The 13,442-nt window shown below is 39.3% G+C and overlaps 1 protein-coding gene across 3 annotated transcripts in view; it reads right to left on the reverse strand.

Annotated features, from left to right (window-relative positions):
* ADAMTSL1 (ADAMTS like 1) overlaps positions 1 to 13,442 on the reverse strand; it is a 398,190-nt gene that overhangs the window by 127,989 nt on the left and 256,759 nt on the right. For 2 of the 3 annotated variants that reach the window (XM_038124997.1, XM_038124995.1), the window contains one exon: positions 7,464 to 7,700. In XM_038124997.1, coding sequence (XP_037980925.1) covers positions 7,464 to 7,700 — 237 coding nt within the window. The remainder of the gene's footprint in view (positions 1 to 7,463; positions 7,701 to 13,442) is intronic. The other variant, XM_038124998.1, reaches the window with a different exon arrangement.

Here is a 13,442-nt window from a genome sequence, read left to right on the forward strand (position 1 = left end):
TCACAGACGCTTATGTGACATGTGGTCCCCTGGGATCCCTGGGCTGGAGAGACTGAAGTATAGCAGAAGGCAAGGGTCACTCCAGCTGTATAAGTAAAAGAGACTGCCCAGACTGAAAACGTCTCGTTCATGATTGTGACTTCAGGGAAGCAATACTCATTTACATGAGGTCGGGATTTGGCTATGATATTGATGGGACATGCTTTTGGGAAACTACACAACAATTTACTATTTGGCCACATATTTAATGAAAACCATAAAAATTACCCCTGATCTGGTGTTACACAGCAACACACAGATTCTGACATCTGTACTGGAGATAGAAGCAGCCTTGAATAATCTTTGATCATGAATTAGACGATGCAAAGACTTTCATGTTCTTCCTCGCCAGAGTTAGGAAAAGTAACATTTTTCAGAATTCACACAAGCAGAAGGCAAACATTTTGTTGGGAGAGAACGAAGTATGAAGACTACGATAACAGGAAGAAGTGAAAGAGATCAGGAAAACAGAAAAAAACCCAAAAATTAAAATAGCATGCATTTCCTTGCATCAGAAAGACTAAGAGATTGTGACAGGGAAACCCAATAACACAGAGGAGATTTTATACACATTATGAAAAGAAAGGAAGGAAGGAAGTGTCGGAAGGAAGGAAGGAAGGAAGGAAGGAAGTGTCGGAAGGAAGTGTCGGAAGGAAGTGTCGGAAGGAAGTGTCGGAAGGAAGGAAGGAAGGAAGGAAGGAAGGAAGGAAGGAAGGAAGGAAGGAAGGAAGGAAGGAAGGAAGGAAGGAAGGAAGGAAGGAAGGAAGGAAGGAAGGAAGGAAGGAAGGAAGGAAGGAAGGAAGGAAGGAAGGAAGGAAGGAAGGAAGGAAGGAAGGAAGGAAGGAAGGAAGGAAGGAAGTGTCGGAAGGAAGGAAGTGTCGGAAGGAAGTGTCGGAAGGAAGTGTCGGAAGGAAGTGTCGGAAGGAAGGAAGGAAGGAAGGAAGGAAGGAAGGAAGGAAGGAAGGAAGGAAGGAAGGAAGGAAGGAAGGAAGGAAGGAAGGAAGGAAGGAAGGAAGGAAGGAAGGAAGGAAGGAAGGAAGGAAGGAAGGAAGGAAGGAAGGAAGGAAGGAAGGAAGTGGTGGAAGGAAGGAAGTGGCGGAAGGAAGTGGTGGAAGGAAGTGGCGGAAGGAAGGAAGGAAGTGGCGGAAGGAAGTGGTGGAAGGAAGTGGCGGAAGGAAGTGGCAGAAGGAAGGAAGTGGCGGAAGGAAGGAAGGAAGGAAGTGGCGGAAGGAAGGAAGTGGCGGAAGGAAGGAAGGAAGTGGCGGAAGGAAGGAAGGAAGGAAGGAAGGAAGGAAGGAAGGAAGGAAGGAAGGAAGGAAGGAAGGAAGGAAGGAAGGAAGGAAGAAAGGAAGTGTCGGAAGGAAGGAAGGAAGTGTCGGAAGGAAGGAAGGAAGTGTCGGAAGGAAGGAAGTGTCGGAAGGAAGGAAGGAAGGAAGGAAGGAAGGAAGGAAGGAAGGAAGGAAGGAAGGAAGGAAGGAAGGAAGGAAGGAAGGAAGGAAGGAAGGAAGGAAGGAAGGAAGGAAGGAAGGAAGGAAGGAAGGAAGGAAGGAAGGAAGGAAGGAAGGAAGGAAGGAAGGAAGGAAGGAAGGAAGGAAGTGTCGGAAGGAAGGAAGGAAGGAAGGAAGGAAGGAAGGAAGTGGCGGAAGGAAGTGGCGGAAGGAAGGAAGGAAGTGGCGGAAGGAAGGAAGTGGCGGAAGGAAGGAAGTGGCGGAAGGAAGGAAGGAAGGAAGGAAGGAAGGAAGGAAGGAAGGAAGGAAGGAAGGAAGGAAGGAAGGAAGGAAGGAAGGAAGGAAGGAAGGAAGGAAGGAAGGAAGGAAGTGTCGGAAGGAAGGAAGGAAGTGTCGGAAGGAAGGAAGTGTCGGAAGGAAGGAAGGAAGGAAGGAAGGAAGGAAGGAAGGAAGGAAGGAAGGAAGGAAGGAAGGAAGGAAGGAAGGAAGGAAGGAAGGAAGGAAGGAAGGAAGGAAGGAAGGAAGGAAGGAAGGAAGGAAGGAAGTGTCGGAAGGAAGGAAGGAAGTGGTGGAAGTGGCGGAAGGAAGGAAGTGGCGGAAGGAAGGAAGGAAGGAAAATACCCATGTTGCTTTTTTTTCAGAGATTAAACACCAGGTGTGAGCTGCATGAAACAGAGTGTATAAATCCCTATTCTAACACACATGCTCATGCTGCCAATTTCCCAGGTTTTTTTGCTGTGATAATGTGAAGTGTGACGACAAAGAATTAGCTTGATTTCAAATAAAAGGAGGAGCAGGCTCTTTCTGAAGGACTGCACCCTCTGGAAAGCGACCCACATTGGAGCAGCTGCGGCTCACAAGATAGACCTATGCTGAAGAAGTTCATGGAGAACTGTCTCCCCTGGGAGGGATCCCACACTGGAGCAGGGGAATGATCCCTCTCCCTGAGCAGTGGCAGGAGGCAATGTGTGATGTGATGAACTGATTGTAACCTCTGCTCCCTATCTCCCTTTACTGCTCACAGGGAGGAGGAAGAGGAAAGGAGGGAGAGGTAGGGGGGAAGATGTTTTTTGATATTTGTTTTACTTCTCTTTATCTTTCTCTGATTTTTTATTGGCAATAAATTCAATTCATTTCCCCAAGTCTGTTTTGCCCATGATAGTAATCAGTGAATGACTGCTTCCATTCCTTATCTCAGCCCATGAGCCTTCAGTTAAAATTTCTCTCCCCAAGCAGTTGCAGAGAGCAGCTTTAGTGGGCACCTGGCCTCCAGCCTGGATCAACCCACCATTCTCCAACTTTGCAGCTTCAACTGTTGTGTGCAAAAATTGCTTATACTCTCAAAACCATAAAAATGGATTTCAAGTACAGGAATTTATTTTGCAAACAGGGAAAATTAAACTAGAAACTGTAAGTTTTAAATCTGTTGTCCTCAGCATACCCATTAATTCTGTCTATAAAGACATTTCATAATGTGGAACTTCAAATCACTCTTTCCTTAAAGACCATTCTATTGACTTCGGCACTGAGGTTCAAGCTAGTTGTAATACACCAATGGGACATATTATAAGCTGAGGTAAACTCAAAATGAGACCCAAAAATCTGAGAAGTAAGCTGTATTTCTTTGAAAAGGGAGAAAGAAAGGACATCCAAATTACAGAGATATCCATAGAGGAAGGGATTTAAAATGTTCAGGAGTAAAAAGAAGATTAGGAAGAACTAGAACATGTAACATTCCAAGTTTTTTTGTTTTAAAAATGTTGTTGTTTGGTCTGTGTCATGACGCATTTAAGAATAAAACTAAAGAGAGAAAAAATATATTCAGACATTAATTTCTATTAATTTCTTAGGTGTTTCACACAAAGAACAAAGCCAAGTTATAAATCTCTTCATGGGGAAAATGCATTGATGTAATATGGAAAGATAAATGTTTGTATAATATGGAGAGAGGCAAAAATGCTCACAGCTTGCATGATTTCTGAACTGTCACAGTCATGGGTACTGGCCTATGCCTTGAAGTATATCTGAATCAGCTACTGAGTAACTTCTCCAAAACTCTATCTCCATAAATAAAATTAAAAATATTTTTAAGAATTTCTAACCATACTCCTGTAATCAAAGATTCAGGGATACAGCTTATTCTATACACAAATTTGGCTTTGCTTGCCCTGCATAAAAATCAGATGTCTCTTCTGACTTTAACTACAAAATGGCCAGCAGGCAAAACAAAGGCTTCAGCTCAAAATGTCATAATTTAACTCAAAAATATGCAACTAAGGTACTGGTAGTCTTAAACTTCCAAACTGTATGAAAAATAAAGGATAAATATGAGAGAGGCATCTTAAAATGTCCAAATACTGCACCTTTTTACAATTACATTCTTGTCAATGAGAGTGAAATCCATCATCTTTAAATCAGGTGTGAGTACTGAGGCACACAGAGGCAATACAACTAACCTTTAATTTCAGTAATCTGAAGAACAGCTGGTGACCAAACAATGGGCTATGGGTTGACCCAAGTCTTGCATACAAAGAAAATTATTCCTATAGTTAGTTAATTAACACTGTTTTTTGACCTACTGGGAAAAATGCTCCATGTCTATGTAAGCATACACTGATCTTAACATCACTCTTACTAATTCAGGACTCCTGTATATAATTCAATAAATATATGTTTTATGTATAATATTGTATCTCAAGAACATCTTCTTGGTTGCCATAACACTTGGATCAATGCAAGCCGATAGGAGGGTAAACTTAAGGTTGCTTTCAGTAGTTTTGCTCTGAGCAATCCAGAAAACATATCTCTTCACCTTCAGCATAGTGTAATTGTTGCAAAGTACCCATTATTATAGAATCATAGAGTATTCTGAGTTGGAAAGGACCCATCTGGATCATCTAGTCCAACAGCTGTCCCTGTGCAGGACACTCCAAGTATCAGAACATGTGCCTGAGAGCACTGTACAAATGCTTCTTAAAGTCAAACAGGCTGGTACTGTGACGACTTTGCTGGGGAGCCTGTTACTGTGCCCAGCCAACCTCCGGGTGAAGAATCTCTTTCCTTATATCCAATTTAATCCTTCTACTACTCAGTTTCATGTTATTTCCCAAAGTCCTGTCACTGGCCACGTGGATGAAGAGATGGGTACTTCCTTTTCCCCTCATAAGGATGTAGAAGGCCACAAAGAGATTTCCCCTCAGTCTCCTCTTTTCCAGGCTGAGCAGAAAAAGTGACTGAGCCACTCCTCATACATCTTCCCCTCAAGGCCCTTCACCATCTTTGTGTCCCTTTGGATACTCTGTAACAATTTCATGTCTTATATTGTGACACCCAAACCAGCTCCTAGCCTTCGAGCTGAGGCTGCCCCAGCTCAGAGCAGAGCAGGACAATCCCCTCCCTTGCCTGGCCGGCAATGCTGTGCCTGATGCACCCCAGGACAGGGCTGGCCCTCCTGGCTGCCAGGGCACTGCTGACCCATGTTCAACTTGCCATCGACCAGGACCCCCAGGCACCTTTATGCAGGGCTGTTCTGCTGCATCTCATTCTCCAATCTGCATAAAAAACCAGGGTTGCCCTGTACCAGGTGCAGAATCTGGCTCTTGCTATTAAACTACATAAGAAATACACTTCATTTTTAATCCTCAGGACCTTATATGGAAGATACATCTTAGGAGACTCCATTTTTTGCAGTTGTGACAAACCATATGTATATTATTACAGTTGCCTGCCCTAATCATGCCATTCCAGAGGCATCTCATGAAAATGTTGCTTTTCTTCCAGCATCATTATGAACCCTCACAAACTGCTGAGACCCATGATTATTATGTTTACAGTATGTCAAGCACTTTAGGTAAGTGGTAGCCTGCAGCTCCTACTGCAAATGAATAGAAGTAATTTCTAAAATCACATTTTGTCTTCTCTGAAGTTTACATGCATTCCCTATAATTACAGAAATAAGTTTATTCACACAAATCTTACAGAGAAAGAATGCCCCACTGGTTCTTCTATAACACTACGGTTTCCCAATCTTTTAGAGTAACCTTATATAGAAGCAATGGAAGATCACTGCTTTTAAAGGAAGCTCACCATTTATTATGGCAAATTCCATACTCTTTACCATTCTGGACTGCTTATGTAGGACTAGCTATTGCTGTGATAGATAGTAAAGCTATTTCTCTCTTATAGCACATAGTTAGCATATAGTTAGGATAAATCTAATTGTGGATTTTTTAATGCAGTACCTCTACTGTCACAAAGATATGACAGGCTAACAGGGATACACTGAGACAATAATATTTTGAGTTGCTTTAAATTTAACACACCCATTTTTCACTGTAAGGAATACAGCATGAGCATTTATAGTTTAATTTTTTTTAGTCATCCTCAAAAATGCAGTAATTTTAAATATATGGCAAATTCTTTGAAGCAACTGAATGCTGAAGAATATTGGAACTATAAAGTCATTTATGCATTAAAAATTATTCTACCATTTTAGTGTATATAAGAAAAGAATTAGTTTAACTAAAATTACTCAGGGACACTAGTGCTAGTATATTATATCTATTATCAAGCCACAGAGAAATAACATCAGTATTTATAGTTTTAGCAGCACAGCTACTACTTCAGACTTCCAAGTAAGAATGTCATGAGAATGCAAATGAGTTTGTTTTAGATGCTTAGGAACTTTGTTTCTAAGAGAAAGTTTTCTTGAGAAAAGTATGCTTCATATTTGGACTAAGCTAGAAATCAGCCTGCTGGTAAATCCTAGGCCACTATATGCAAAACACTCTGAATCTTTTTCCCATCCAGATTTTTGTGCTTCCAGTCAACTTTTTAAAAGTTTTGAAAAGAGAAAACAAGACTAAGCACAGTCTGTCTCATTAGGCAATCTAGAAGTTTGAGACACATGCCTTTGGTTTAGATCAAGAAGTCTAGATGATTGCCTTCTTCAGATCACAAATGAGATTAACCCAGGAACTATCTACTCTATTTCATTTACTTCAGGTCTGCTTCTGGCTCAGAACAGAAAATCAAAGAGAAAAGAAATAGGGAGAACACATCAAAAAAAAAGTGGTTGAAAATACGCTAGAAAGCCAACAACATGTTCATAAAGCTTACACAGATTTTAAGGTCACCGTGCAATGAAACATGAATCTACACTCAATTGTTTTTGAGACTTAGGTGTGCTCAGAACCTAGAAGAGATGGTGGAAAGGTCCTCCCCTTCATCAGCCAGTAGTCTACATGTAGTTTAGAAAAATAAAGTCTGATGTAGATAGGGTAAGTAATTTAACAGGAGCAATGATAGAGCACCAACATATAAAAAAAGCACAAAGGTAATAAAAAACCAAATTAGGATGCAAATAAATTGGTTGAATGACCAAGAGATCTCACACTGTGAAGGGTCAAAAATTCCCCATTACTCATTGGTAACAATTAAGGAATGCTAAGGTCCAAGGAGATGTAGCAGCTTGCTTAGTCCTACAGAAGGAATGGCAGTTTTTTCACTTTAGTGGCTCATCTACTGCTATGCAGGTTTCTGATTTACAGAGAGCAATAATCCTCAAAGATAATGTAATTTGATTGATAGATCTTGAAAACTTTGATGATCTAAATTAAAAACTACAGCATTACTTTATACTTGGTGCTTCAAATCAGATATGCTACTGCAGCTAACTCTAGAGAACAGTTCAAAAACATATAATAAAATCCTTCAAAAGAACCCCAAGGGAGCAGCATAAAATGAGAAAATAATTTTTGAGATTATACGTCTCCCCCTTCAACACAGACCGCCACTCAAAAAAAAAAAAAAAAAAAAACCAAACAAAAACACAACAGTAAAACAAATAATTTTAAGTAAATAAAAACAGATGATTAAAATAAAGACCCTACAATTACACAAGTATGGAGGAGGAGAGGGAGTGAGCATATGAGAGTGATCTGAGGAGAGGGGCTGAGGCGGGGCTTCTTTCCTTACTTGGCACAAGCCACTGATGCACATGTCCAAGGATTCAGTGTAGCACCGTGTCCCATCCAGAACTTTTGGTGCCAGCTCCACAACTAGAGCCGTTCCTCTGGCTTGGCATTTCAGTGAGCATGGGTTGTCAGGGTCATTAGAGATGGGAAGCCACTCATACAACTGCCCCTGGTACTTGACATCGTTGTGAGCAGAGCACTGCTGGGCACGAAAATCACCTGCTTCTGGTGGGCAGTCCTGCAGAAAAGAAGGAGGAGAAGATCAGCAGGCCTATTCAGGACTGCCAGTTACAGTATCATGCAGCTGGCAGTGTTCCACAGCTGCCAGATGGAGAGAATTTCTGCTTAGACAAAAAAGACACATAATTCAACAGATGATTATACCTTTCTTCTTTCCATGAAAGTATTGAAAGAACACCAAGACTATATGTAAATGGAAACAAGAAACGCCATGTACATGTCTTAAGCACAGCCTTGTGGTTAAGCAAAAGAGGGTCACCATGCTCTTGCTGGATCTCGTTCTACTTGTGCACATATGTGGAGAAACGTGTGTGCACAGCCATTCTCTTCCAGACAGGTTTTACCCTTTGTTTGAGGAGAGAGAAAAAAGAACTATGTGGTTTAATTGTTTCTTTATTTAAGCTCTCGCCACTAGCTTTTTTTTTTTTTTTTTCCTCAGTGACATAAATCAGTTGCTGTGGCAAAATGAATCAGAAAGAAGCATTTGGTACATATTTGCATTTCTTTAGCTAAGATTTCATAGCTCACATAATTAGGGACTTCCAACTGAGTAGACCTTAAAAAAAAACCCTTTTTTAATTCTCCAGGAGATTTGTGAGACGTATAAATCTAACTCTGAACTCAGTCTGCTGATATAAAAACCAAAGACCACTCCTACTGCATAAACTACATTGTTGACAAGAATTTTAGGCTTTTCTTACTCACATATACTTCCTTGCTGCCACTTAGCACTGAAGAACATTAGACAGGTTCTCAAGAGAGCAAGAAGAGCTTTAAAATAATGACTCTTCAGGCAAAATAAACATGAGTTCTTTTTATTTCCTTTCCAGTATTTGATCCTTGAAGGATGATATTTGAAGTCTTCTTTTGCATGCAACCACAGAGGCTAGGGATTCACTAGGGTTTTCTTAGAAGCAACTCGAATTTCTCACATAATTACAGGAATATAGGAGCTAAGCTTTACAAAAAACATTTAACATTGTTAGAACTGAGATAAAAGAAGGCAAATGTTGGCAATATGACTACCTCAGATTATTAAGATCACGGAGTCCTTCACCTTACTGCCATAAGGAGATCTGCTCCTGGATGATATCTGGCAAAATACTAGATGAAATGAACAGTTGTTCCCCCTCTGCTTGAGGACTATAACATTTTTTAAAATCCTAAATCATAGATAATCCTACATGTTGATGGTAGGCTTCGTAGGAAAAGTTTTTGATGTACACACAATCACATAACTAGTCAATATACTTATAGGATATTTGTATTCTCTGTTTGCCCTCAAACTACTTCTTCTATTAGATGATCATTAATAAAAACCTTATTCACAGACTTCTTATGCTCCCACTCAAGAAACTCTTATTGCTGTTGAGGGAAAATATCTCTTCTTAGATTTTAATAATCACCTATGTTTCTCAGATCTTTTCTTATCCCTTTATTCACTAACATTTTTCTGCATTTTTTAAAAAGGGCAAACTATTACAGCTTTGAATATAAAGGATATGGAGGCTGCATGTCACTTTGCAACATTAATGGATCATTTTTTATTATTAAAATCTAAAATAAAATCTGTGTTAAAAAGTAAGGTTTCAAATCTCCTCCCAAAGGAACATGGCACAGTCTTGGCTATGAATTTATCATTTGTAACCCCTTGGCTTAAACCCAGGTAAGCCCTTCTGTCCTCTCATTCACAGTTGAAATGTGATTATGGCTATTTTATTTGAATGTTGAATAATCTTGGATCACAATGTTCCAAACCTTTCTTGTTGTGAAATATACACACATACAAGCTGTGGCCTTAGCCACAGATTGTCATCTAATTTTCTTTGTATACCACATGAGGAAATTTTCAATTAATTAACTTTGTGTTTGAGTCTGATGCACTGCAAAAGTGAAGGGTCAAACTCCAGTCAAAAGTTCTGTGATCTAAGTAGAAGGCAACAGTTTTCCTGTTACAAAAGGTTCAATGGAGTAAGGCATAAGAGAAAAAATGATGTGAGTTAAATCTAGCTCCAGAAAAATATGTATCAAGGAGTAAATAACCCAGAGCTTGTTTCTCCTTTTTGAAAGTGGAGGTTGAAAGTCCAAGCCTGTAACTGGTATTTTACTGCTGGAGAACTCAGTTTTTCTATTGATATATTACAAACGATTAAAAAAATGCTGCAAGTATTTCAGTTTGATTTTAAAATATAAAGAAAAACTGAGGGGCAACCAGGGTCTTTCTATGATCTGGGCAAACTTTTGATACACAACTAATTTTGGACACTGAAGCAAGCAGAAAAATATGTGGGGAATTCATTATCCCTCTACAGCTCTGTAATTAGAGAAAAAGTGGTCTTTATGTTCTGCTCTTATACAAAGGATGAACAATAAGACAGTTACTGATTGACCCAAGATCTGCTTTAGTTCCATTTTCAAACAAGAAAAGAAGAACACAGTGGCCTTATTTCCTACCACAAAATCTTCTGCTGCCTACCCTTCTGTGAATTTTTCTGTCTGTAAATGAATACAGTCAGGTCTATTGGCTTGGCAGATACCCAAGCCAAGGCTCGGTTGCAGAATCCAAGCCAACTCTCTAGTTTGGTTCAAGCTTGGCTCTACCTTCAGAACTTCCTGGCTTGTAACAGCTTTATTTTTACAAAGAGAAAAAGGCCCAATAAAGCATACGACACACAGAATTCATAATCCTGCTTTGTACAGAACTCAATACTATGTTTGTTGTGTTGTATTTTACTTCTGAATCAAAGAAATAAAAAACGCTCTTCAACATAACAAGCCTTCAGGACACGGCAGGTGACCAGGACTGATGTTAAATACTTCCAGTCTTTGATATTGTGGTCAAAATAAAACAATGGATTTAAATAGCAGAGCTTGTGTTTAAAAAAGTTTTCATGTGAAACTTGAAGCAATTAAGAATACATGCAAGCAGTCAGAAACACAGACACACATATTTACTTAGCACACAGATGTGAAAAAGGGTCACAGTCTGGTACAGAAGATTTTCTACTGCTGAAATCCTGAATCCTAAATTTACCTGAAGGCATTGGAGATGTCTTTACCTCAGGACGGATCTTTTCTTCTGCTTAAAAAAGTGCAAGTACTTGCATGTTCATGTATAATACCTTCACAAGCTGTATAATATTTTTATGCCAAAATGGACAGTGTTGAGAAAATTTGTGGTCTGAATTCTGAATATTTCTCATTTTTAGAAGCAGGTCACTGAGACTGAAAATATAGGAACTGTACAAAACTTAGCACGTCCACTTTTTTTAATCTTAAATTTACTTTTTTTTTGGTTTGTATTGTATGTCAGTGGAGATCAGAGCCTCTTCATGCTGACATTTTTGCAAACACATGATCAAAGCCCAACATAAGTTCTCAGCCTGTAAATAAGTATTCTAGTTGCTGAAACAGAAGATAAGGTAAAGCCTGTGGGATTTGCAGGGGTCCCAGGACAAGGGAAGAGACAAGAATTTTGACTTTATGTTTCAGAAGGCTTATTTATTATATTTTGATAAATATTATATTAAAAATGCTATATTAAAACTATACTAAAAGAATAAAGAGAAAAGATTCATTAGAAGGCTGGAATAAATAATGAAATGATAATATAATTTTGTGTCTCTCAAAGAGTTGACCCAGCTGCATCTTTGATTGGTCATTAATTAAAAACAATCAGCATGGAGCAATCACAGATGCACCTGCTGCATTTCACAGCAGCAAATAGTTATTGTTTACATTTCTTTCCTGAGGCTCTTCAGCTTCTCAGAAGAAGAAAATCCTAGTAAAGGATTTTCATAAAATGTCACGGTGACAAAAACCAGTGGTTTTTTTGCAAATATTTTCAAGTAGTAAATTGCTATTTTCTTCTAAACACTTTGCACACCTTTAGATAAGGCCACTTGCTGTTTTGAGGCAGTCTTGCTGTCCCTTATCTCTGCTGGCTCCTAGATAGGAGAAACTACAGACTAACTCTAAAAAGTCTTCTTGAAAAAAAATCAAGCCTGCTTTTGATACTTGCATCGTTTAGGGGAAGGGGACCCTCTATGGCTGCCAGCTAGCACTGCTCCATTGGCCTGAGTGAAGTTACATATTGGTCCAGTTAAGGGTCTGATTCTGGGAGCTGTGTACAGTATGCAGCTTGTCTACCTGCACAACAGATTCACAGACACTTTGAGACAGCCAGAAGGCATGGGCCAAGTCAGTGTAGCAGTGAACACGAGGTAGTGCATCTCTGCATGGGCTATGTGGTTCTGTGAGGAATTTTGCTAACCACATCTGCATGGCCTGTGTTTGGCCTCGAGCATGTAGCAGCCCTGGTATCTGGCCACAAAACTAGTCCAGTCCTGCTTCAGGTTATTCCCATTTTGATACTATAGCCAAGTCTTACCAGTCTTGTTTTCTTTTGGAAAATATCTATGGGCCCCTGAAGATATGAGGGACTGCTGCCATTGCACTCCTTGAAGAAGCAGAAAGAACTAATAGACTTGAAAGTTTCATCTAGGTCCATTTATCTTCAAACTTCCTATTCATGAAGACCTTTTAGGGATGAAAAAATTCCAGTGAATAGGAAACAACTGTTCCTCCTTTAATTCTGTGAGTCCTAAGTGGGTCTTTTATGGCTTTTAGCTTCCAAAGGGTCATGAGATATTGCTGAAACACTGAGCCTGTGCTGGATACCTATAATCTCTATTCATCCTGTCAGGTCAAGATTTCCTGTACTGCAATGAAAATATATATAATTTTAAAGGTGATCAGAAACCCCTTTGATCTGTGAAATCCATTTTAAAATATATACAGCGGTTTCTTCCTCACTTCTTAGGCATGTAATGTGGTCCATATTATTATGGCTTCATTTTATTCCTCACATCAATTTTCTTTTTTTTTTTTTTAACTTGACCTCTTATTTTACTTTATTGTTATTCATACGGTCCATGGAGTTTTGCCATGTTTGAATCCCATTCAAAACAATTTCCATTAATCAACAATCCAGTGGAAAAGATAAGATGAATCCCAGATGTCCCTTGATGGTGATAGGTAGATCAGATTTCATGGGACAAAAGGGGGTCAGCCTTTCTAAAGTTTACTTAGTGGGTGAAATGTAGAAGATCCTATCTAAGCAGCAATAGGTGGAAACAGTTGAAGAACTTTAAAACAGTTTACAATATATGTGCTTGTATATTTGCAGAGGCCAAGAATGATTTACTCTACCTGGAGCTCTTCCTTTGTACAAAAAATGAGTAACAACTGGACTACTCTGTGCAGCATCTGACAGAACAGCTTATTGAACTAGTTCCATGAAGTACTCACAGTGTTGCAGCTGCACCATTTCCCTACTGAGAAATAAAACCTGAAGTCTTCAAGCAGGGTCTTCTCTAAGACCAAATAAGAACTTTAGATAAAAACACAGAGACTTAGGAGATCTAGGGATTTAACAGAAACTTCACTCAGCCTCGAAGCCTTGTTGAGTGCCTTGAACTGAGTAACTTGAATTACCTTTCTTGCAGCCAGATTTTTCAATAGTCTACTCCCATGAACTTAGAAATAATTTAGGGTCATACTTAGTTTCTTAGATTGAGAGGGGCTCATACTAAAGCTTGCTCTAAGAACCCCAAGACATTGCAATATCTGACAGAGAGAAGCTTGAGAAAAATAATAGGAACAAAGAAAATAGGGAAATATCAGTAAATATTCTCTGTGTTAAATAAGCATGGCACGGAGATGAGAGCTAAAATTGTCA

The sequence above is a fragment of the Motacilla alba genome, chromosome Z, assembly GCF_015832195.1.
Source record: "Motacilla alba alba isolate MOTALB_02 chromosome Z, Motacilla_alba_V1.0_pri, whole genome shotgun sequence".
NCBI classification, from domain to species: Eukaryota; Metazoa; Chordata; class Aves; order Passeriformes; family Motacillidae; genus Motacilla; species Motacilla alba.